The sequence below is a fragment of the Calypte anna genome, chromosome 4A, assembly GCF_003957555.1.
Source record: "Calypte anna isolate BGI_N300 chromosome 4A, bCalAnn1_v1.p, whole genome shotgun sequence".
NCBI classification, from domain to species: Eukaryota; Metazoa; Chordata; class Aves; order Apodiformes; family Trochilidae; genus Calypte; species Calypte anna.
This window is the reverse complement of record NC_044248.1, coordinates 30,323,749-30,348,264: the sequence shown is the minus strand read 5'-3', so window position 1 is coordinate 30,348,264 and position 24,516 is coordinate 30,323,749. Positions and strand designations below refer to the sequence as shown.

Below are 24,516 nucleotides of genomic sequence, written 5' to 3'. Positions count from 1 at the left end.
TCCTGCCCCTGTACCCTGCTGTAGTGAGAATGCATCCTGGGTATTGTGTGCAGTTTTGGGCACCACAATATGAGAAGGACATCCAGGTGCTGGAGAGGGTGCAAGAGAAGGGCAACCAAGCTGCTCAGGGGTCTGGAAGTCTGGTGAGGAGAGGGTGAGGGGACTGGAGCTGTTTAGCCTGGAGGAGGCTGAGGGGAAAGAGACCTTATTGCTCTCTACAAGTGCCTGAAAGGAGGAGGTAGTGAGACAGATCTTGGCCTTTTCTCCCTGGTGACCAGTGATAGGACAAGAAGAAATGAGTTAAAGCTCTAGCAGGGTAGGTTCAGGTTAGGTACTAGGAAAAACTTCACAGAAAGAGTGGTGAGGCATTGGAATAGGCTGCCCAGGGAGGTGGTGGGCACCATCCCTGAAGGTGTTCAACAGACGGGTAGGTGAAGAGCTGCAGTGGATGTGTTAGTGGCTGGGGCTGTGGGGTGGATGGTTGCACTCGATGATCTTAGAAGCCTTTTCCAACCTTGATGATTCTATGATTCTTAACACAGGCCTGCTTTAAGACGGCGCTGGAGCAACTCTGCAGTCCGGTCCTTCCCGGCCATCCGTGATCTTGCTCTGTTTGTATTCAGGGAAAATAATAAACACAATCCTAACAAGTACCGTTCGTGCATCCACGGAACCTGGTGGCAACTGGGACCGCTCCGACGCGGAACGTCCGACGCGCCGCCCGCTCCGCCCGCCCGGATCGTTCTGCCTGGTGCACTCCGCTGGCGGAAAGAGGGTGACTCACCATGGTGCGTGCGGGGACGGGAATGGGAATAGGAGTGCGGCTGCCCCTGCCCCCTGCCCCCTGCCCCCTGCCCCCAGCCCCCAACCCCCAACCCCCAACCCCCAGCCCCCAGCCCCCTGCCCCCTGCCCCCTGCCCCCGAGGGCGGTGGGGGCTCCTCACGCGGCAGTCCGGCCCTTTCCTTCCCGCCGGTGTTGCGGCCCCTCCCCTGAAAGGCGGCGGGCGTCCCTGTGGGCCCTGAGCGGCGGTAAACCGAGCCCGCAGGTAACAGCTGCTCCCTCCCCGCCCCTCGGCGGCCCCTCGGGACCCTGCTCGGCGCTCGGGCGCGTTTCCTCCGGGGGAGGTTTTTGTCGTTCGTGGCCTTGCCGGCGGAGTAGGCGGTGAGGCAGGGCCGCGGGGCCGGGGGCGTGGCTGTTCCCGCCAGGGGGCGGCTCTGGTGTCACCGGAGGAGGGTGTGAGCAGCGGGGTGCTTCTAGGAGTGCTTCTTGGCATTTCTTTAGGGGTTCTGCATCATCAGTCTTTGCATTTCATATCATATCATTGCATTTGCACACTCATCTTCCTTGCTTTCGTTTGCAAACAGGTAAAGACTGAAAGGAATTTCAGTTGCTCGTTGCTTGATAAAGCCTTTCATTTTTGTTCAAACACTTTTGTACCAAAAAGCAGTGTAATGTAAAGTAGTGTTGAAGTGATTTAGAAATTTGTGAGTAGTGTTCCCTATCTGCTGCATGGAGAGCTAGTGAAGACTCTGGCTGTGCCCTGAAGTGAGGCACTCCCATGATCTGTGGCGAAAGACAGGAAAATCCATTTTGTTGCATTCTACAAATTGCACATGGCCTTCGTCAGAGCCTCAGATGCAACAATTACATAGAAACTTGAAGGGAGAGATTTACTGCAAAGATACAAAGAGGTAATCTCAGAGGTAATCTTACAAAATAGATACTTTGAGAGCAGTCACTATGTGAGATTTATTTACAGCATTTTCTGTGCTCTGGTAGTTTTGTTACAGCATGTACCATATTCAAGTAATTTTGTTTGCTACTGAGAAGACTTAAGATCTAATTGGTGGTACTGATAAGCTGCTATGGTAAGTTAAGGGCTTTCTGAGATACTGACCTTTTAAGTCTTTACCATGGTGTCTTCTCCTGTCTTCCTTCTAATGTTTTATTTAAATTAAGCAGTAAATAGCATCTGTGATTTCTTTTCAGCCGAAGTTACGAAAAACCCAAGGAGGGAAGCAGGAGAAGAAGGTTATCCATCCTTACAGCAGAAAAGCTGCACAGCTTGCAAGGGAAGCACACAAACAGGAAAAGAAAGAAAAGTAAGTTGACTGTGAAAAATCTGTGTGCAGACCAAAGGATAACATCACAGTAGATGCTTTTTGTTTGAGGGGAGAAGGGGAGGAGTGGAGGATGACTGCTATGCTGATGAAGCCTTAAGATAAATGAAAGACCTGTATAACTTTGTGCTGCTGTGCCATGTGAACTGACAGGCTTACATTAATTAAATCAGCTTATACAAAGTATATATTTCTGCTACTTGATTTTTGAAGTTGTCCTTACTTGTTAGGTTTTTTATTGCAGCATTTTGGTTTTTGTAGTCTGAATGGCATGATGCTGGTGTCACACTTGGAGCTTAGTCACCTAGTTTGACTTTAGTCCAAGATTTAGTAAGAGTGCTGCTTAGGGTCTAGCTTCTTGTGCTGAACTGATGAGTTCATAGAAAAGAAAACCCACAAACTATCCTACATGAGAGAGACTTCATAATAAAACTGAATAGTTTACTCCTCTTTGGTTATTTCCTGCAGTTATTTCCTGCTGTTTTATGGTGAGTTTGGTTTTCTGCTTTTAAGGCAAAAGGTAGCTGAAGAAGACTGACCTTTGTTTCCATTCTGTCACAGCTTGCTAGTTGATAGGTTGTGAAGGTTTGTTTAGAAAGCTATTATAGCAAACTTAAAGCATTTTCTATCAAACTACACTAGTATTTGGATGGACCACATGAGCTGAGCCCAAATACTCATATGTCTGAAGGTGTTAAATTGGAAACTGCTGTTACACTTGAAACATTCCTTAGACTGTGCAATTTTATGCTTTGGGAAGTCTGTATAACCTTATCCACAGCAAAGCTGTAAAGTTGCTCTGACTAGAAAGGCACCCTCTACTAGCAGAGCTGTGTCATGTAGCCTCAGGCAGAGCTTCTGCAAGAGTTTACAAGTAGCATGTGCTGAGGATTGGCCAGTTTCCTAATGTGCAAGGTTTCCCTTCTGCTTCATGTTTTGTCTGTGCTCTCTGACTCCTGATAGTGAGTAAGTCTTTAATGTATTTTCCTACTGCTAAATTGACAAGTTTTTCCCTTAACTCTTCCATCCTCCCTGATGGAACTTTATCGCAAATTCAGATTGTTTACTCCCAAAAGATAACTGAATGATACTTGATTCTTAGTGCTTATATTTATGACTTTGCCATGGAGAAAAATATACACAGAAAACACACTGAACGAAGGAGTACTGATTCATTATGATATGGCACAGTCAGTCAGATCTTTGAGTTATACTGATACAGACACCCGTGCTGTTGGAGTGCTGCTTTTGGTTAACAGCAATAAGTTTAAGCAAAGAACTCCCACTGGAACAGTATTCTCCTACTTAGCTTGCTCTTTAGTTACTTTTCCTCATGGAGATGTTTTTAAGGTATATGTTAGGGATCACACAGGGCAATCTTTTGTTGCAGGTAAGAGAGTACCCAATACATAATTCATTTCTCTGCTTAATGCATTAATATTGAAGTACTTTTGTCACCCTTTCCATGAAAAGGAATTAAAAGATGCTGCCTTTTTTTACTGACTGGGTTTTGTTACTGAGGCAATGAGATTTGGCAGGTCACAGTAGGGAGGTAGTGTTGCTTAATTCTACCACAGGTGCTTTTTCTGCTGAACAGCTGGAAGGTTTAGTGCTTAAAAGGATATTCAGAGCAGTGCCAGGGTGTTTGGGACTACCAGAGCCACCTTAGTCCACTACTAACATTGCCTGGTGAAATCTGCAGAGCAAACATGGAAGCAAAATTTTTAAGGAGCCAAAGGCCACTCAGTAGTTTTGAGCACATAGGATTTTGTATTACTGATTTTCTAGACATACATACTTTTAGTCAGCAATTGTAACACATCTTGTCCTTTCTTGTGATGATCTTATGCCTCAAGTTTGATTAAAAAAAGTAGTTCTGCGTCCCCCAATGCCAGACAAAATATTAAATTCTGTACTTTATTGGGAGTTTCTTTCTGCAGTTGTATTAATTTCAAGATTTCTCATCTGAGAGTTGATACTAGTGTTTGTTATCTAGGTTTCTGTCTGCACTTGCCAGAGTAGATCAGGTTGCATCACTCAGCATGACAATACCCATCTTTTAAATACACTAGCCCCCATGGTTGTAGTTTTACAGAAGATGCTCCAGTTAGTACATTGTAGAATCCAGCTCTGGATCCAGCCAAATTAATTTTTAAATTTGTTTTCCAACAGTACTAGTAGGTGCAATGCTAAAAAGAATGGATTTGTTTTATTGAAAAGCTGTTAACTTGTCTGTGATGGAAACCTAGATTATGCAAGGAAGAATGGAGGGCTTGTGTTTAAGGAGTTTACTTCCTATGCCTTACAAGTAACACCCTATCCTGACTAGCAGTTCAGGTAGAACAATTGCTGCAATGTCCTCCTTCTAACTACTAGCACTGTTGCTACTGGTTATTAAAGGGCTAAATGTACTTTGTCCTTTATTTGGACTATAGTAGTTTCCCATGTAACTGACATTGTGACAGGCTAATCCTCAAAGAAACTTTTAAACTTTTATTTATTTATTTATTTTTAGAATTTAATTTTAGTTCAAATGCTTTTGCTAACACATTCAAGTCTACCATTTTACTTCAGCCAAAAGTAGTGTGTCAGTCTAGACCATCCAAAGGGTATTGTGATTGCAGAATGATCTATCTAAAAATAAAATTTTAGCATCTTGAAATTCTGGATCCTAAACAATTAACTAGTTCACAGATCTGCACTTTTTAGATCTGTTTTGTTGTGGTGTTCTAAAAATAATTTTCACGAGAATATAGGCAGTTGGAGGATGATTTTATTTCCTGTACAGCATTGGCTTGAAGATAAGTTTAGCTCAAAAAACATGAATAATGTTTATTTCTTTTCTTCCCTAGGGTCTTTAGAAGCTTTGCTACAGGTTCTAGTTTCTTATGAGTCTCTATTATTTTAATGACCAGCTTGGTAAACCTTTAAATTATTTGTTTAATTTTTTAATATTGGGAGTTAATAACATGCTTAAAAACAGGTTAGTCACTAACTAGTCTCTTTCGAAAAATTTCTTAACTTTCAGTTTCTTCAGTATATTTTAATGATGAGACTTGCGTTCAGTTTGCAGAGCTCTGCAAAAGACAGTGTAAATTTCTTGATACTGTAGACTAAGCACGAGCTTTCCACTCTTACATTCACTAAAAAGATGAAATGGAAACAATTTTCTAAATGGCTTCTTATTTAATGACAGTCTTGTTCTCTTGCTGGATGATCAGTGCATCCTTTGGTGGTGAATAGGGGAAGCTCCCTTTTAATCTTTACAGTATTTCCTTTCTTAATCCCATCTAAAATCTGGTGCATTTCTAGCAATGCTTTTTATCATATAGAACTAAGTCTTAATGGGCCCAAAACTGGACACAGTATTCCCAGTGTAATCTCACCAACCTTGAGTGAAGAGGTGGATTTCTCTGCAATTCTGCAGCATGGACAAGCAAAATCTTTGACCTTCCCCATAAAATAAGGATCAGATATTATCAATGAATCTAGGAAGTTCATATGTCATCTTTATTATTTTAATTAAGCTGTGGATTTACATGCCAGGTGATGTTTCAATTGTCTTTGGATTAATTTGTAAAATAATACTTTTTTGAACATAGATACATTTTATTTGTTGATTATTATTCAATATAAGTATTATGTGGAGTGTAGGAAGGCCTTGAATAGCATGTTACTGGAGGGTGAGAATGTTTTTTTGAAGAAGAATCAATAAATGTTTGCCTTATTTGCCTTACTCTTCATTGCAAGCATTCTCAATGAAATATGACAGTAATAACAAGCTTTTTGTCCAGAGACTGATTGCATTACAGAAGACCAATCTTGACCATAATAAGAGGGAGCAGACCAGTTGGTTTCAGAAAATTGACTGCTATCTTAAGTTGTCTTTTTCACTTGAATCAAACATTTTTCTTGTTGGCATCTATTTTAAGTTCTCCTCAAAGTGTCATGAGAAGCAACAAATTCCAGTATCTTGCTACCAATTTATTACCTCTTGATCCTATGTGAATCCTTATGCATAGAGGCAACTTGTTGCTCTGCTAAGTTGCTGAAAAAGATGCCATCTTGGTCACTGTCACCAATAGAACACATATTTTTCTACGCTTTAGGAAACAAGACCATCATGGGGTATACCTGCAAATTCTGTTAGTAGTGATTTATCCACACCAGTCATAGTTTTTGTTTGCAACTGCTGTCTCTCTCTCATTGTGGTAGTTAAAGCTGATCTAGCACTGGATTATTTTCTTTCTGTATTTTTCCCTCCTGAGTCAAAATACACCCTTTTATCATGCATATTATAGAATTTTCAGGAGTCAGTGCATTTACATGACAAATATACTAGGCTAGTACTCTAATATGATATGAGAACCAAGGGGATTTTACAGTATTTCCTTGTCTAACATGAAGCAACCCCTTGTGAGTAAGCAGTAGCCTTATGGAGCTCTTTGTTTGTTTGTTTCTCCTTAGCTTTTCTGTTGGACCATTTAATGATTTGAACCGCCATGCCTCTAGTTGTGCTGCTTGTAGTAGTGATGCTTTGTGATGTACTATTGCAGGTCCTTTATGTGGAACTGGAAAAAAAATGTTATCTCTTAAAATTACTTGTTTTGCTTACAGAAATAAAACAGTGGACTGCAAAGACACTAGAATGAATTCTTAGAGCAATTTTCATATGGCAGTGTTCTTAAATACTTAACCAAACCACTAACTGGTGCATAAGCTGACAAAATCGGACATTATTAGGGAGAAATATGAGATGCCTGAGTTTAGCAGCCTGAAACAAGGATATATGTCCTGTCAACTGTGATTTTTTTTATTTTCCCCTTAGTTAAAGAGTATAGCTTAGTTCTCAGAGCCATAGATAGCATTTGTACATGTGGGTACTATAGGGAAGAATAGTGAATTGGTAAACTGATCTAACAGATATTTATTCATTATGAGAATTTAACAGAGTTCAGAAGAGCTGAATACAACATCTTAGATAGAAGTGCTGATGGAGTATGAAGACTTTATAAGTAACTAGTAAACATCAAGAAAGCCACTTATTAATAATTAGTGCCTAAGCAGGTGATTTTTGGGAAGCAGGTGGAAGAAACAATCATTAAGAAGCAACAGCCTGCCACAAGATTGCCAACCTTCTTTCCATTGAGCAAAAGATGTTACTCACTGCATAGAAGGAGAACTTTCTTCTACTTACCTGCTTTCATTAGCCTCCCTGCTAATACTGTTATCTTCTAGCAGTCATTGAGGTGAGGTTTTTATGGAAACTACAAGGCAACATCTTATCCTGTAATTTGTTATATCTCATACTGAAATAAGCTGTATACACCTACTGGCTGAAGGTTTTTCTACTAGAAGAAGAAAATTTTGCTTATATACTTCATTGCCTTTATAAATTAATTATTTAGTGATCCTTGCAGGTGCACATAATTTGTAGTGTTTTAAAGTGCAGATAGATGACATGATTTATGATTTTAATTAGTCAGTTTTTCTAGATGAGATTGTATTTTTCTCCATGGCAACGTGTTGCAGACATGCTGTTCTGGCTTTGTTGTGACACAAGGTTCACAGCAGGGACTGCTGGTGTGGAGTTGCACTGTCTGGAATATGTGTCCTTTTCTCAGTTGCTGTTACTCTTCAGAACTCCCTACTGTAAACCCTTTGTATTCTACCTACCACAGTTTTTATTGAAGACATCTTCTAGAGCTGAGGTTTGAAGCCAAATTCTAATCTAACTTCTGTTTCCTTTCCTTTTTGCATAGTCTTGTACAGTTCTGTCCTTGAGCCCACAGGACTGAGAGTTATTTTTTTTTATTTTTAATTTGATTAAAAATTAAAAAAAAAAAAAAATAAAAAATTTAAAAAACCCCACCTTGGGGTTTTTGGGCAGGTCTGATAAAACTCAAAGCTCATGATTGACCTCTTCAGACTTTTGTGCTAAGAATGTGTATCCCAGATGCTGGGCCATCTACAGAGGTAAAAAGGCATTTCATGAATGTGTTAGTGGAATTCCTGGCAGCTCTCACATGCTGTGTGTTTGCTTTTATATGGCTGTTGGACAGTCTTCAGAGGATGAAGTATTTCGTGAAGAAGCTGATCTTTCTTTTAATAATGTAGGTTTGTGGCCAAATGACACAAGTATGTTTGTTTCTGGAAAGTAAAGTTTTTTCTTTTGATCCAAATTTTTGTGACAGGTGATAGACTTCTGTTCTATGAGTTTCTTCCGTTAACTCCTAAAATGCTCATTAAATTCTGTGGAGTACAAGGAATTCAATAAAGGAGCACATTAAGTTTGAACTGTGTTGTATTTTAACATTATTTGTTCTTTGTCAGTGATACCCTTTACGAATTTTTATACTTTGTCAATTTTCTTATTAAATATTTTTTTAAAAGTCAGTTTTAGCAGAGGTACTTTGTCGTATGCACTGAACAAGCATGGCTTGTCATTTTCTGGTGACAAATTTCATCCTTATCCCAACAATGTATTATTTTATTTTCCGGAAAAGAAGTGGCATTTAGCAAGTTTCATTGCTGCAGACTGAATCTGAGAGATTCAGGAAAAAAAATGCATGAGGCACTTTATTTATCTGTTGGAAAACTTGCATACTCTGAGGACTTGCATGTCTCAATAGGACAGGAATCAGTACCAAATTGAATTCTGTGCACACATCCCATAGGGTACAGAAGGCTTCATGTATCTTGCCAGAGATTGAGTGAAAAAAACTTTGAGATAGAGTTTTTCATTGTTTTTATGAATTTGTTAATTTTAGGTTTTAATATCCTAATTGTACTGTTCACTAGGCACAAACTTTGATTATTAGTTTACTAGATGCCAGAATAGTATTTTTTATGTTGTATGCTTGATTTTCAAGGATGCGATGTGGTGAAATCTTTTGGTTTTGGTCTCCAAACTCCCTAAACATACCAACAGAATATTCTAAATAGTTGATTAAATTGTTACAATGAGGTTTTCATGACATTCCTTTTGGCGTGCTCTAAGAAGTATTGTGTCCTATTTTCAATCTTTTTTTTTCTATTTTTTGAGGAAACTGCTGAACTTAAGCTGGACAAATTTCAGTTAGGAGTCTTGCAAAAAAGTAGAATTTCCAGATAAAGCAGAATAAATCTTACATCGTTCTGAACTTGAAAAATATTTCTATTTGAAATTTTACCTGTATTCTCATAGTGAATATTTATTTTATTTTTTTTAAAGAAAATTAAGATAATTAATTGTACAATACTCATTCCTGGCTAAAATGCTTGTTTTTTTTCTGATAGGTTGAAGACTGACAAAGCTTTGCGTTTGAGTATCATTGGTGAGCAGAACTTATATTACTGAATACAGTACTCAACTTTTTAGGATAGATATTCCAGTTAGAGTGTTTTTCTCTAAAATCTGACTCTATAATCTTAAATAGACTTTGTTGAAATGTTGAAATACCTGACACAGTCACTCAAGTAGTGAGTAGTAGGGTTGAACCTGGGGCTGAGTATAGCCCTATATGCCAGTAGGGCAGTACAGACAAAATGAATGCTTTGTTCTTCTCTGAATGTATTAGTGTACTTGTCTCCATGCTTTTTTAAATCACCTTTAGAAAACTGTATATGTATATGTATGATGATGATAAATGTGCATTAACAGATACATTGTGCTACAAAGTAAATTCAAAACTTTGAGACACAACCTGCCATATTTTTCTCTTTCATTTGATTGACACTGCAGCTTTTCATTTAGTCTGCTTAAAAATTATGATGATCAGAACACTAGTTTTCAGTAAAGAAAAGTATAACATCTTTTTTTCTGTAAGGATAAGGAATATATAAAATACATTGGAAATGATGTTGCTATTCCAGCTGCCTTCATACTCGGAATATACAGTATCAGTGAGTCTTAAGATACCATGCAGAATCTTGGAAAATGGGGAGTTATTTCAGAAACTTTGAAGAATTTTAAAATGTGTCCATGCTACAGTGATGGTGTAATTGTTAATACTGAGTTTATTCTTGTAGGAGAAAAACTGCAATGGTTTCAAAGTCACCTTGACCCCAGTAAAATTGAGTACACCAAGAAGGAAGCTGGTGAACTAATTGAAAAGTAAGACTGGTGTTAAAAACATGATTAAAAAGCTTAATTTGTCTTTTAAAATAGTGTTCTTATGTATGATCTGTAAAGTGCTGATGACTCAGAGGAGGACTTTATATAACTGTATTAATAGAAATATATAAATAGTTGCAACTATAGATGATGCTGCTACTATAATATTTAGTTGTAACTGACATTAATTATATATTGAATTCACAAGAGAATTAAATCAATCTAGTGTTTGTTGGGTTTTTTTAATTATTTGATCTCTGGGTTTGTGGTGTATAGAGGACTAGATTATTTGGACAGTAGTAATGAATGAATTTGCCTGTCTGGGTATTCAATGACGCATGAACAGATTTCATTGTATTTACTCCTTTATTCTTTAATTTTCTTTGCATAGAAGACTAAACGGTACTCATGTGGGTCAGTTTTTAGGGCAGGAAATATCAAAATCAGATCTGCTAACAAGGAGCTCAGTTATTTCTGTCCTGCTGGTTGTATGTGCCTGTGACTTGTCTCCATTTTTCACCTGCTAGCTAAATAATAGATATGTTTTCTTACACAGGTTTACTATACCATTTCCTTTCTGAAGCTGTGACGTCTTTCTAGATTGTTCATGAACCCTATAAGCTGCTAATCAACATTAGTGATGCTGCAAAGGCAGTAAAATCCTACTTTTTGGATTTGGGTTAGATGTTTGTGAGATGAAGTAGAACATGTGTCAAAGAAGAACTTTACTTAAAAAATTATTGAGGTGTTGAAATTCAGCAATTAAATGCTAAGAATATTTATATTTAACACTGGTCTTCCAGAGCAGGTGAATTATAATAATGTGGGACTGCTGTTTCATACACATGTTTAAAAAAACAAATAAACAAAAAAAAACCTTCTAAAATGTCTCGAAACAGTCCTTCTGGAAGCTGCAGATGATCCTGATAGAGTTTTAAATAGAGCTTTGATTTTGAAGATTAAAGTAGTAGTTCAAATATAAGAAGTATCTATTGACTAATATAGAAACAGTAAAATAACTTCTTAGATTACTGAAGTAATTCTGCTTTGCCCAAGTTATATATGATTGCATCCAACATAAATTAATTTTATTTATTTCAGTTATATGTGTCGATTCAATGCTGAATTGGAGCAGATTGAATTACAAAACAGTATTAAAGGCAGAGAAGGAAGACAGCATGTTTCACGGGAAACTGTCATCAAGCAGACCATAGAACGTGAAAGACAACTCTACGAAGGCTATGGAATAGGTATGTAAAAGCAGTAGAAATAATACTGTGGTCACACCTTCTCCCCCTGCACACAAGCCTAGAATCTAAGTGAAATTTCTAGGTATTCTCTCCACTTTTCCATTGAAAGTAATTTACTAATGCTAGGTATTTATGCCTAGGAGAGAATTTTTAGGGAGAAAAGGAGAAAAAGATGGTGGAGATCTGCTTTACTACTTTCCTTTTGTGTGTCTTTGCTAGGATCGCTTCTTCAGCGCAGGCATATGTAACATTTTTGAAACTAAAGAGGGATTTAATGAAACTTTCTCAGATACAAAATCTGTTTAGAAAGCTTGCTTGGACCTTAATTGTATGTGAAGTATTTTTTATCTTCATGCACTTCAGTGGCTGTGCAAGATTTAATATGCATTAGCATGAAGACTTTATTTGCTCATGTGGGGAATAAACATCACTTTCTCAACAAATTAATTACTTTTTTTAGGTAGGCTTCATTATAGGGACTTGTGCCAATGAAGTCTTTATACACAGCTTCCTCTCGCATTCTTTTGACAATATACAAACTTACCATTAAGGACAAACCTGTTGCCTGGCTTGCCCATTTCCACTGAGGTGGAGCAGTGGCATGAGGATCTTCAGCAAATTTTGTACCATGAGAGAGTGGGCTTTAGGGTTCACAAACTGGAAGAGAACCAAAGCCTCTGATTAGGGTTGAGATGTTTTTGATGTGGGAGAATGATTGCAGCAGAAATTGTTTACTGAATGTGCTTCCAGAATGTGAATATTTCCAGAGTTTTCCTATTAAAATTTAGGTAATCCAGGTAGAAATCCTGGGCTATTGTGACACATCTACTCTACAGGCTTTATTTTAAAGACATAGATGATAACTCACAATAGGAAACCACATTTTATTTATAATCTTCTCAGGCAGAGGAGCTATGCTCCTTTCTTTGACTTAGTGAAGATGGTGGTAAAGGGAGTGAGAGCACTGTGTGTGAAGGCCTTAATGCTTAACCCTCCTAATGATGAAAGCCCCACAGAAACTCGGAAGATGTAAAACTGAATATCTTGTATATAACAGCCAAGTTGAAAGCACTTTGAGTTTTTAAACATTGATCTTGGCCATTGTCACAAATCTGAACAAAGCTGTAATGCCAGACATTCTCTCTGACAGGTTAATTAACTTTTTTTCTTCCTTTGAGGTAGCCATCTGTGCCAGGAGATTGTCTAATGACATTTTCTGTGGATCAGTCATACGCATAAGCATTAGAGTTGAAAATTTACTGTTAAGGTTCATAGTCCTTTTTTTTAAGAAACAAAATCTTGAAAGAATTTTGTGATTTTGGAGGTAGCACACACATGCAAGCTACAAATGAGAGAGACAGATATGAAAATTGTGTAGCAACTAGGCTCAAAGGAAGCAGTAGTAATATGATAAGGTCATGGAGAAAGAAAAAGGCATAATGAAAGTGCAAAAAGCAGAGTTGTTTTGAGGAGACTCAAGTACAAAATAGTATTGAAATTTATTTCTTTAACAAATAAGTATGTTGGAGTTGAGTGACAAACTTTGCTTTAATGCTAAGGTATTCAAATGTAGGCAGTCCTTCTAACAGTGAAAATACATCATGGAAGACATGAAAAAATCTACATTGTTCTGTGGCGAGGGAACAAAGCACAGCAAGATTTGGGTTGTGTGTCATTTCCCCTTTTCCCCCAATTCATATTTTACCAATAAAGAAAATGAATGGCTTTGAAAATTTTGGCAGTGTAAATTAGTACTTTCAGAGGAATGTCAGAGGAATGAAGAAGTAGCTGTGTCACTTCAGGATCTTGGATTTCTTAGAAGGGGGGAAGTCATAGCAAGATCGATACCGTGAATGTCACGAAATAGCTTAGTTGTAGAAAAACTACTTTATTTGGTTTGTTTTGAAATTTTAGTTCTTCCTTTTTGCTTTACTGCTTTGTGGAAAGCTGAGAGAGAAAAGCAATAGGACTACATAGGAAGATATCAAATGCACAACCAAATCATAAAAATAAAGCAGAATCCAGAAATATTGTAAGCAAAATTTGAGGTTATTATAGTATTAGTATGTAAAGCATGCAGAGAGCATGGTGCAGCTTCATATATTAAAACACTCTCAAATCACTCATTATTTGTTATCACAACTGCTGCAGGTTTTTCTCTTTCTCTAAGACAGTATTCATTCAGAGAAAATTGTTGCTGCTAAATACTGTAATTAGAGATCGAGGGTGAATGGAAATCAGCTGAAAATGTCCTTTTATGCTGTAGCTAATTATTATCCCTGGAAACTCTAGCGAGGGGAGCTTTTATAACTGACTTAGTACTTGTTGGGTTCTTTCCCCCTCTTATTCTAGAACTCTGTTATTCATGTATGTGTGTGCATTTGCTATGAAGAGACTACATGTTAAAAATTGTTCATATTCAGGAAAGTCTCTTAAAATTTGATACTCTTTGTATCTGCATATATGGTACTTAGATGTGAATGAAAAATTAATTTTTCTTTACAAGCTGTTTATAAAAGGAGTGGACAGAAATCCAAATACATAGTAAATTTTAGTCTTAAAAATTTATTACCTGTACAAGGAGCATTCTGTCAATCTGTGAGGCTGAGCTTTATTAGCAGCTATGTGTCACTTCCTTAGTCTTTAAATAAATTTTTACTGTAGTTTTCTTCCTGAAGTTATAATTTGTATGTGTGTTGTTTGTTTTTGGTTTTGTTTTTTAATCTGGTCAAAGCTATAGAAAGGGAATCCTGGAGATTTATAGTCTATGCCCTTGGGAGTTAAGAGTTAGCATGCTTTCAGTTGAAAAGCATAATAATTATTTCTCCTGAACATTATGCATGCTTGATGATTTGCTTTTAATTACCCTGGATGTTCTCACAGAAGCACAATGTAAATCCTGGGAGAAAACAGCCTTTAAAGGAAAAATGCACCAGCTCTAGAAGGGCACTCTGGCACTGAGATGAGCTGCTCTTTCCCCTTTTTCTCTAGTTGTGCTTTAGAAGCCCTCCAGTCCAGGCCTGTGCACAGAGTCAGGATCTGTTAGACCTACAGCTCACGGAAGCATTTTAATTCTGAAGCTTATAAGAATATTGCAGTGATCTGTTCTAGTGTTTCTCTATCTGAACAGTGAGAAAGGTGATGAATTTACAGTATTAGACCCAGATTTACAGATTAGACCCAGCCAGCATGGGTTTAGGAAGGGCACGTCCTGTCTGACCAACCTGATCTCCTTTTATGATCAGGTGACCCGCCTGGTGGATGAGGGGAAGGCTGTGGATGTGGTCTACCTGGACTTCAGCAAGGCTTTTGACACCATCTTCCACAGCACACTCCTGAAAAAGCTGTCAGCCCACAGCTTGGACAGGGGCACCCTGTGCTGGGTTAGGAACTGGCTGGAGGGCTGGGCCCAGAGAGTGGTGCTGAACAGTGCTGCATCCAGTTGGTGGCCGGTCACTAGTGGTGTCCCCCAGGGATCAATGTTGGGCCCAGTTCTGTTCAATATCTTTATAGATTATTTAGATGAGGGGATTGAGTCCATCATCAGCAAATTTGCAGATGATACGAAGCTGGCGGGGAGTGTCGATCAGCAGGAAGGCAGGAGGGCTCTGCAGAGGGACATAGACAGACTGGAGAGTTGGGCTGATTCCAATGGGATGAAGTTCAACAAAGCCAAGTGCTGGGTCCTGCACTTTGGCCACAACAACCCCATGCAGCGCTACAGGCTGGGGACAGAGTGGCTGGAGAGCAGCCAGACAGAGAAGGACCTTGGAGTTTGGATTGACAGGAAGCTGAACATGAGCCAGCAGTGTGCCCAGGTAGCCAAGAAGGCCAATGGCATCCTGGCCTGGCTCAGGAACAGCATGGCCAGCAGGTCCAAGGAAGTGATTCTGCCCCTGTACTCAGTGCTTGTGAGGCCACACCTTGAGTACTGTGTCCAGTTCTGGGCCCCTCAGTTTAGGAAGGATATTGAGGTCCTGGAGCGGGTCCAAAGGAGGGCAACCAGGCTGGTGAAGGGACTCGAGCACAGATCCTATGAGGAGAGGCTGAGGGAGCTGAGGCTGTTCAGCCTGGAGAAGAGGAGGCTCAGAGGAGACCTCATCACTCTCTACAACTACCTGAAAGGAGGGTGTAGCCAGGTGGGGGTTGGTCTCTTTTCCCAGGCAACTCTCAGCAAGACAAGAGGGCACGGTCTTAAGTTGTGCCGGGGGAGGTTTAGGTTGGACATTAGAAAGAATTTCTTTACTGAAACGGTGATTAAGCATTGAAATGGGCTGCCCAGGGAAGTAGTGGATTCTCCATCCCTGGAGATATTTAAAGAGACTGGATGTGACACTCAGTGCCATGGTCTAGTAACTGCAGCAGTAGTGGATCAAGGGTTGGACTTGATATCTCTGAGGTCCCTTCCAACCCAGCCAATTCTATGATTCTATGATTCTGTGATTCTATTTTATGCATATTCTGTGCTACAAATGAAGCTCAGTCACTTCCTCTTTTTCCTTGTCACGAAATTTCTGCTTGCAAAACAACTGAGAGAGAAGGGAAGACCTCTCTGTCGTGGGGGCTTGAATATTTCAGCGTTTAGCAATATTCTGGCAAGAGTGCAGTTCAAGAGACTGCAGACAAAGAGCCTGGCTTTGTTTCACTGCTTAGATGGAAAAGATGGACATAATGCAGCATCAGTGTTTATCAGAATGCAGCCAAAACCAAGATTAGGGAAATGTTTCTTTGTCTTGCTTTGTTTAGTTGTTAGTAGGATCACTTTATACATCCACCAAGAAGCAAGCTGCAGAAATGAGCATAATTGGTATAAAAAACATTTTGCATAACCAGAATTATCTTTTCTTATTAGGTCAGTAAATGATTTTATGTTAAAAATATTATAAGCAGACCTTGATCTTGGTTGAGGGTGTTAGTTATTCTTTTGAAACAAATTAATTATTTTCTTAATTTCTTCACTGGATTCTTTTAAAGGGAAACTTCAAATTATTAAAATGTTGGTATTTTTTGGATGTGTCAGTTTAGAGAAAATAAAGCACACTCTTTTTACTGTTTGTCAGGATTGGATTTTCAGTAACTGGTATATTTCAATTCTGAGAACAGTTCATAGATACAAGTTCACTTTTGTTTCTTTAGCAGTGGGAGGTCTTCCTGTTTCTGTATTGCTCTAGAAACTTTCTGATGATAACATTCTCATTTTCTTGGTCTTTTAATCTCAGAAGTAATACATTCAGCCCTTTAGCTCACATTTCTTTCTTCAAAACGAGACTGACTTGAATAATGTAACACAGCTAATAGAATTTAATTTCATTCCTATTAGAAATCCCAGACATTCTGAATAGAAAGCATCTTAAATTTTTCAGGTAAGTTCTTTTATTATAATTACTTTTATTATCAGTACTTTTATTATAATTTTTTTTATGCCAAATGGTGTTTCTGAATTTGACATGTTGCATGTAATTTTTCTTAAAAATTAATTTATGCAAAACTGTCAGAATTTGTCATTTGTGAAAGCAAACTAGGTATGGTGTTGCTATTTCAGGATTTAGTTGTCACCGGCTGAACAGTAGTGGCAGTTAATGTTTTAAAATGTTGGAAGGGTTAGAAAGCATCAACAGTTAGGGTTCCACTTCTGTAACCTTTTTTGAATAGTCTTAAGAGAATGTTTTCTCTTTACCTAAAATTATCACCTCTACTGTCCACTGATTTATGCAAAAAGGATTAGCATTTACTGTTAGTCTTTAAGGGCCAAGATACAGATTTATTGATAAATGGAATTATACTGTTTTCTTACGTGAAATAAGATTTCAGCTGATAATTGTAGTCATATAACATAATGACCTAAGTTATGTAATGTCAGAATATACTATTAAGTAATTAAGAGCACCAAGCTCTTAGTCATGTTTTCTAAGATTCAGTTGTAGGTGTAGTACTAATAGTAGTATATACTAGTTGAAACTCTTGAGTGTATTGACAACTTGCATTCAGTTAAAGATGTGAGAGTTGTGAAACTTGCTGCTGGCTCACCTGGGCCAGCAAGCCAATATACCTTGGTGATGGATAGAATGAGCACTCTAGCTGACATCTTTGCCAAATGAGACACTTTAATAGAAAAAAGGAAAAGAGACTTACGATGCTTATGATATATACCATTAACTCCTTGGGGTGGTATGTAGCCAGATGTCATAGGATATTGGAATACAGCCAGAAAGCTTAGGCCAGGCCTCTGGCTTGCTGTGTTTATAAATGCATTATTGACTTCTTGTACTGGGACATCTGATGGAAGTTGTGTTTTATTGCCTTGGTCATAAATGTCTTACAAGTGGCAAATACTGTCTCTGTCCTTGAGAATGATTATCCATGAAGTGCACTTCAAGCATTCTGTTAATTCAGTACTGGATTTGACTTGTGTTTAAATGAACCCTTCCTCCCTCATGCAACCTTTAAAAATATGTACTTATTATATGAATTAGTGTTTGTGTACCCTTGAAGTCAATCATACAAGATGTTAACAGTTACCATAAATAATAATGAAGGACTTCACATACAGGTGGTATCAGATCTGCAAATTGAGAATCTAAGACACTCTTCCAAACTACATTTCCATTGCTTACAAGACTGGGAGCTTAATGTGTCAAACCTAAAAGCAGTTGGCATAAAGTAACTGAGGACACATAATGGTCTGTGGAAATAAAGTGCATCATATATTTCTTGTTCAGAATGTCAAATCTGAAACTACTTAAGTCTCCACAGAGAAAATACAGCTGCTGCAGTGTACAAGATCAGGTGAAAATGTTGGTGCTTATTCATACTGGTAGTATAATTTAGAAAAGCAGACTTGCTTGAGTTAACATCTTCGAGGAAAGGGTGAGTTAAACTCCTGCCACTCCTTTTTTCTCTTGGTAATTGGTAATTGGTTTTCTTTTTTGTTTGTTTTTTAAGAGAATGGGATGGTGATCTGAGAAAACTGCCAAACATAAAAATGAAAAAGGTCTCATCTAGGGATGTTGCCTGCAGTCCACCCTGAGGTAGAACCTAAAAAAGAACTGAAAAAAGCAGAAGAGTTGTCTAATGAGCCACCAGCTGATTGAAGAGTCGAAGCAACAGAAAAAGCACTGTAATAAACCCATTTTAGTTACCAGTGGAAACAAAAATAAATTCTAACTATATTTGCAAAAGCTCTGCTAATTGCATTTTTGAGCTGTGTTACCTATGGTAAAGAATAAACAGTGTATTTTTGGGGGTAAAGCTATATAGTATTGGATAAAATATTTTGAATATAAATAAATACATAAAAACCTAGTTGTGTCCTTGCTTCTCATTACTGTGCCTTCTCCTTAGTATGTGGGCTGCTAAGGTGGCACAGCACTCTAGTTTACATCTTGAAGTCCATGACCAGTTGAGAACCTCTTCCATGGTTATAGAGCAGTCAGGATTCAGATACCCATTATACAAATACTCTGTGGTTGGAAATACTTCCTTCCTGCTGAAGAATGTATTTAGCTTGGCAGTGGGCCCAGCGAGCGGCAACTTTTATCCATCTCTTGTGGTGGTGGCTGGGATGTCTCTAGATGTATAGTGTTGTTATAGCAGTGATAGGGCCTCATCTCACAAAGTCCTGTGCTGTTGTGGCACAGAACACTCAGCTTGGGTGTTATCCTGCTCTGCTGTTTGGTGGAAATGTATATACAGAAGGTAAAATACATGGAGCATCAGTTAATCTTGGAGAACTCTTCTCTTGCACCTTCTCTTGTCTGAATGTATCAGGAACACTGAGAACGGTGGAAAGACTTCAATAAAATACTGAATATTTTATGTTTTGTTAAGAGAATTTGAGAAAATTATACTGCCCTTACTATTCTGTATTGAAAAATTCACATCAGAAGCTAACTAAAGTCCCTACAGTGTGAGATTTGTTTGTTTGATGGTTTGCTGACCCCTGTGAGAAAGCTGTGCATTTTAAATTAAGTTGCTTAGGACTTTTAAATAGCGGGCATGCCTTATGAAGTGACTCTTTAATTTGCCTTCAAATGTGTCTTTTTAGAAACACTCATAGCAGATTATCACATTTAATACCATAAAAAAAAAAGGGCAAGGGTAAAGGCAGGGGTAATTTCATAGCAGCATTAAGTAGGATTAATTTCTCTCTTAGTGTGGGTTAGATTGTCAGGGCACAGAGGTCACAGTTCAGAGACGCTGTCTGCATGCATTATAGCAGTCACAGTTCGACTGCCCGTTAATTATGTGGAAATAATTATTCCTGGTGGGTGATTTCTTCCTGTACTTGAACCCCAGTATAGATTTGTGTGTTTAAACAACCAGGCTTTGTCATGGTGATTAATTAGCAGGATTTCAGTTTTCTTTTGCAAGATACAGATATTCCAGGTGTGCCATTTTCTTAGCTGTGTAGAAGGGCTACTGATGAATGTTATTCTGTTAACTTCTATATTCAGTTTTTTTCCTTCTTTAAACTAATAGGCTTGTGCTATCCTTTCACGTTTTAGGAATCCAATCTATTTAGGTATATAGAATTAACCATTGTACTCCTTAAATTAATCTAAAGAAGAACCTGAATTAATTAAACAGACCTGAAGCACTTCTGACAGATCTTATGTATCTTTGATGGACTGCAAGTCTTACACTTGGCTACAAGTGTTATCTCTGGCACCAACCATATCACTAAGCTGTCACATCACTACTTTGTGTTTGTGTTTTAGAAATTAGTGTGGGGAACTTCAGGGCAGGCCTCTGATATTTTTAAAATTTGGTTAAATTGAACCGTGTTTGTTGAATTCCATTTTGTTTTCATTTTATAAAAATCTGAACGTGTTAAAACTGGTGGAAGCTGAGCTGGGATAATTGGTCTGAACTAATGTGTGTATGATCACTGGGTTTGACAGCTTTTGCCTTCCTGGGATTCATCTTAGTTTTTATCTTGTACACGATGTCTTAGGGTGCTTTGAAATTTTAAGTAGAAACATAGCAAGGGAATCACTTTCCCATCACCATTCGGTAATATGCAGAAGGAAATGGTCAGTAAAGTAACTAGAAGGTTTAGCATGTTACAGTAATGACAGTGTGTTAGGCTGACATCCTGGTTGGTGAATGTTTTATGTAAAATAGTCCTGGTACAGAGTTATGGAGAAGGGATATTTCTTCTTTGTAAAGGATGTATTCTCTGAAAACACATTCACTAATTACGTGTTGAAAAAAAAAAAATATTTTTGAGGTTGATATGATAGTCAAATATTTGAAGTGATTTCATAGAATCAAAGAATTGGCTGGGTTGGAAGGGACCTCAGAGATCATCGAGTCCAACCCTTGAACCACCGTTGCAGTTACTAGACCATGGCACTGAGTGCCACATCCAGTCTCTTTTTAAATATTTCCAGGGACGAAGAATCCACTACTTCCCTGGGCAGCCCATTCCAATGCTTGATCACCCTCTCCGTAAAGAAATTCTTTCTACTATCTAACCTAAACTTCCCCTGGCACAACTTAAGACCGTGCCCTCTTGCCTTGTTGAAAGTTGCCTGGGAAAAGAGACCAACCCCCACCTGGCTACAGCCTCCTTTCAGGTAGTTGCAAAATGCAATGAGGTCTCCCTGAAAAATTGTTTTTGAGTCTTTTCATCCTGCAAACACGTACAAGAAGTGGGCTGAGCTTAGGCTGTGGTGCCCCGTGGTGCCGTGATGTGATGCCAGGCACAGCTCCTGCCCCCTTTGCTTTTCCATCGCTTTGGGTCTCCAGGCAGCTCTTTTGCCAGCTTCTTTACAGGCATTCTCTCAGGAAGATGTTTAACATCTGCATCCCAGGACCATGGGTGCCGGATGTAGCATCGCCGCAGTGCAGCCACTGGACACTGAACATCTGTTGTTCACACTTGAAGAATATATTTAAAATTGGGACTTTGATGAGCTTGTGGATTTCTCTAACTTGAAGTTCATGTACGTACTGTTTTGTTTAGTTGGCTTTTGAACTGTCTTGTTGACCTGGCATATAAATAATAAAATAAGAACAGTTTCTGTGTGTGAACTTCTTCAGCTTGATTTATCAGAAACAATTGCTTTCAATTGTTCATATTTGAATTGAAAAGTAGCCTAGGTTTAAATTAATGTGCCTAGAACAATTTACCAGAATACTAGTGTAGTGATGGGAGATAGCCCCCCCCCCCAATTATTAATTTATGATTTCTGTGCCTTAGGTTTTGTGCTGAGGAGAATCTTCTGCCTCATATAAGTTACTGAGACTAGATGGTGGAAATCTCTTTCCATCAGTTTCATAGTCCAGTCATGTCTGTGCTATAAAGCCAGGCTGTGAGGGTTTGTATGTTGATCAGTTTCTTCCTTAAGGTAGAAGAACCCAGGAGTTCTGAATTGTTATTCCATTTATATAAAATTAAAATCTAGAAAGCAGCTGCTTGTTAACAGCAAGAATGGGAAACATTTAGGTGATATTTTGTGTTCTTAGAAACTTGCTCTTGGGAGTACATTGAAATTCTGTTTACTTGTAACTAAAGATTTATAGACTTTAATGTTAAATCCTCTATTAAAAATTCTGTAATTGATAAGGATTTTTGTTTTGTTCGTTTTTTGGTTTTTTTCGGTTTTTTTTTTTCATTTTTTTTTGTCTCTGGTAGAAGATAAATTAGAAAATATATATATACAATTATATGGAATATTTCATTCATTCCTGTCTTTGTAAGATACCACTTTGCAGTTTCCCTGGATTTTTAATAGTAACTGCAGAGGCATAAACTTGAAACTCAAGTTACATCATATAGTCATCATAGTCTTCTAGCTATTTCAGGAGGTAAAAGTCATATGACTGACTTCCAGACTTTCTACCTAAAAAAAAAGTTACATTTTAGGAAAGGTAAAGCAACCTTGCTGATGAGGTGTGGTGATTTACGCACTGCAATTTGAGCTGTTGCCTTAAATAGAGATAGCAAGATCCTGTTTTTGAAACTGATAAAGAAACTAAAAAATCAGCTGACTGCAAGAGACTTACTGTGGTGGTACTGTAATCATGTTCCCTAAGCCTTAACTGCTTGTATTGCAAAATACTGGCCCAATTTTCTAATATGCAGCTGGTTAACTGAGAAATAAAGCTATGTAAATTCAAACTAAGTTATTAGATCAAAGTCTCAGCATTACTCACAAAAGCATTTTCTAAAGAAATACAGGAAGGGGGGCATTATTCCACTAATCATTCTACCAGTTCATACTCGCCTAAGTTCACACAGTCAAACTTGACAGTAACATGCTGGTTTGAAATTTGTAAAGTCACAATGCCTTTTGTTAGGATATGAACCAGCCAAAAGTTCGTACCTGTATTTTAAGTGAAACGTTCTTTTTCCCTAGCTCTCAAATGTACTAGCAAGCCTAGAAGCAAATTGGCACTTGAAGAAGATTCACTTAAGCCTTTGCCTAAACTTTCTACAAGACTGATTTGTTCTTTGGACTGCATTCTTCAGGGTTTCTTTAAGTAATCAGTCTACCTTCCCAGAGCCATTAAGATTTTTTTTTTTTTTTTTTTCCTGAGTTTACTTTAAAGCCCATCTAAATCTTGGCTAACTTACTTTTCATTTATTTGTGGTTTATGAACTATTATTAAATTGCCAGATAATGTCTTTATGTCCCAGACATGCATACACATAAATATTTCATTAGAGCTTTATTTCTTCAAAGTATAAATTGCATAAGTTTCTAAAGACATTGTAACAACTATGGTGAGTTGGGAAGAAAAAAAAAAACAACAAATAAACCTCAAACCCAAAGTCATTTATTGAACTAGATGACCCTAAACAATATGAGAGAAAAGCTATCCTTTGTATCATACAGCCTAGATGGTTTTCCATGTGGCTTTCATGAGAAATTATACTTTGCTGGAATAGGAACCTGGTCTAGTTCACACATTTAAAAAATGACCGTGACCTTCTGTTCATCCTCACTTTTATTTGGAATAGGGCTGCCTATTTATATTTTCATAAATAATAACTTTGAGCTGCTAAAAAAAATAAAATTCTGTGATTCAGTCATAAAATATTTGCAAGTAATTAGAAAGGTAAGTTTGTCCAGGACCCATTCTTCCCAACAGACAGAACTGTGTTTCTCAATCATGATGTAAAATTTATCCAAGTTATTTTCTGAGGTCTGTGTCATAAGAGATTAATTTGATACACTTTAGAGTACTTTACATAAGTTCTTTGTTAACTGATAATTTTTTTTGGCTTTTAGGTAAAATTTATGCAGAACAGTCTCAATATATAGCAGTGTGTATGTGTAGCAGTATCTTTTTTTTTTATGTGTAACTTTTTTTATGGGTACCTGGAGATCCAGAGATGTGTTTGTGTTCTATTAATGCCCTTCCTCAAAAGATTGGACTTTTGTGTGCAAAGCAAAAAGATATAGTGAACTATACGTATATTCTCTTAATTATAAACCCAAATCTGACTCTATTTTTCTATATTTTATAATAAATGGAAATTAATACCATCTTTTTGCTTGAATTGTTGTTATGCTGTTTCTTCTGTATTATTGAATGCATGAACCTGTCGTTGAAATGGTGAGAGTGAGATAGGTCAGCTTTAGCAAAAGGAATAATCTCTTAGCCTTGGATGTGGGGAATGTAATTTGCTAGAATGCTTGTTTCTTGAAAATATATTCCTGGCAGTCACCACCTATATTCTGTCTTACTCCAGCTAGAAGTGTGATGTTTCAAAACTCTCTCCTAAGGTGACAATCTAGAATAAAGATATGGGATATGGTTAGACAACTAGATTTTTAGTTTGGTTACAACACTGTGTATTTCTTAAGGCAGGATACTTTATTTTGGTTTACATGTAACTTGAAGTACACAGATTCTTGTATGATGCAAATACTGTAATGTTTCTTTTAATTTAAAAAAGCATTTTGGAAAGGAGAAAAATCTCAACAAGTAGATTTCTAAAATAATAAGAAAGGAAACCTGATCCATTCTGACAGTCTGAGGTGGGATTAGCTTTAAGCCATTTAAATCTGTGTTTCTCCAGCCCATCCTTAAAGCTTC

General features: G+C 37.8%; 1 protein-coding gene across 1 annotated transcript; it reads left to right on the top strand.

The window, feature by feature from the left end:
- The first annotated feature begins 699 nt into the window (after positions 1-699).
- On the top strand, positions 700-18,903 carry TMA16 (translation machinery associated 16 homolog). The gene is given in 8 exon segments (XM_008493819.2): positions 700-788; positions 1,991-2,103; positions 9,400-9,437; positions 10,132-10,216; positions 11,318-11,466; positions 16,787-16,829; positions 18,409-18,481; positions 18,483-18,903. Coding segments are annotated over 8 exon segments (579 nt in total). The 5' UTR covers positions 700-785; the 3' UTR covers positions 18,558-18,903.
- Positions 18,904-24,516: the final 5,613 nt, after the last annotated feature.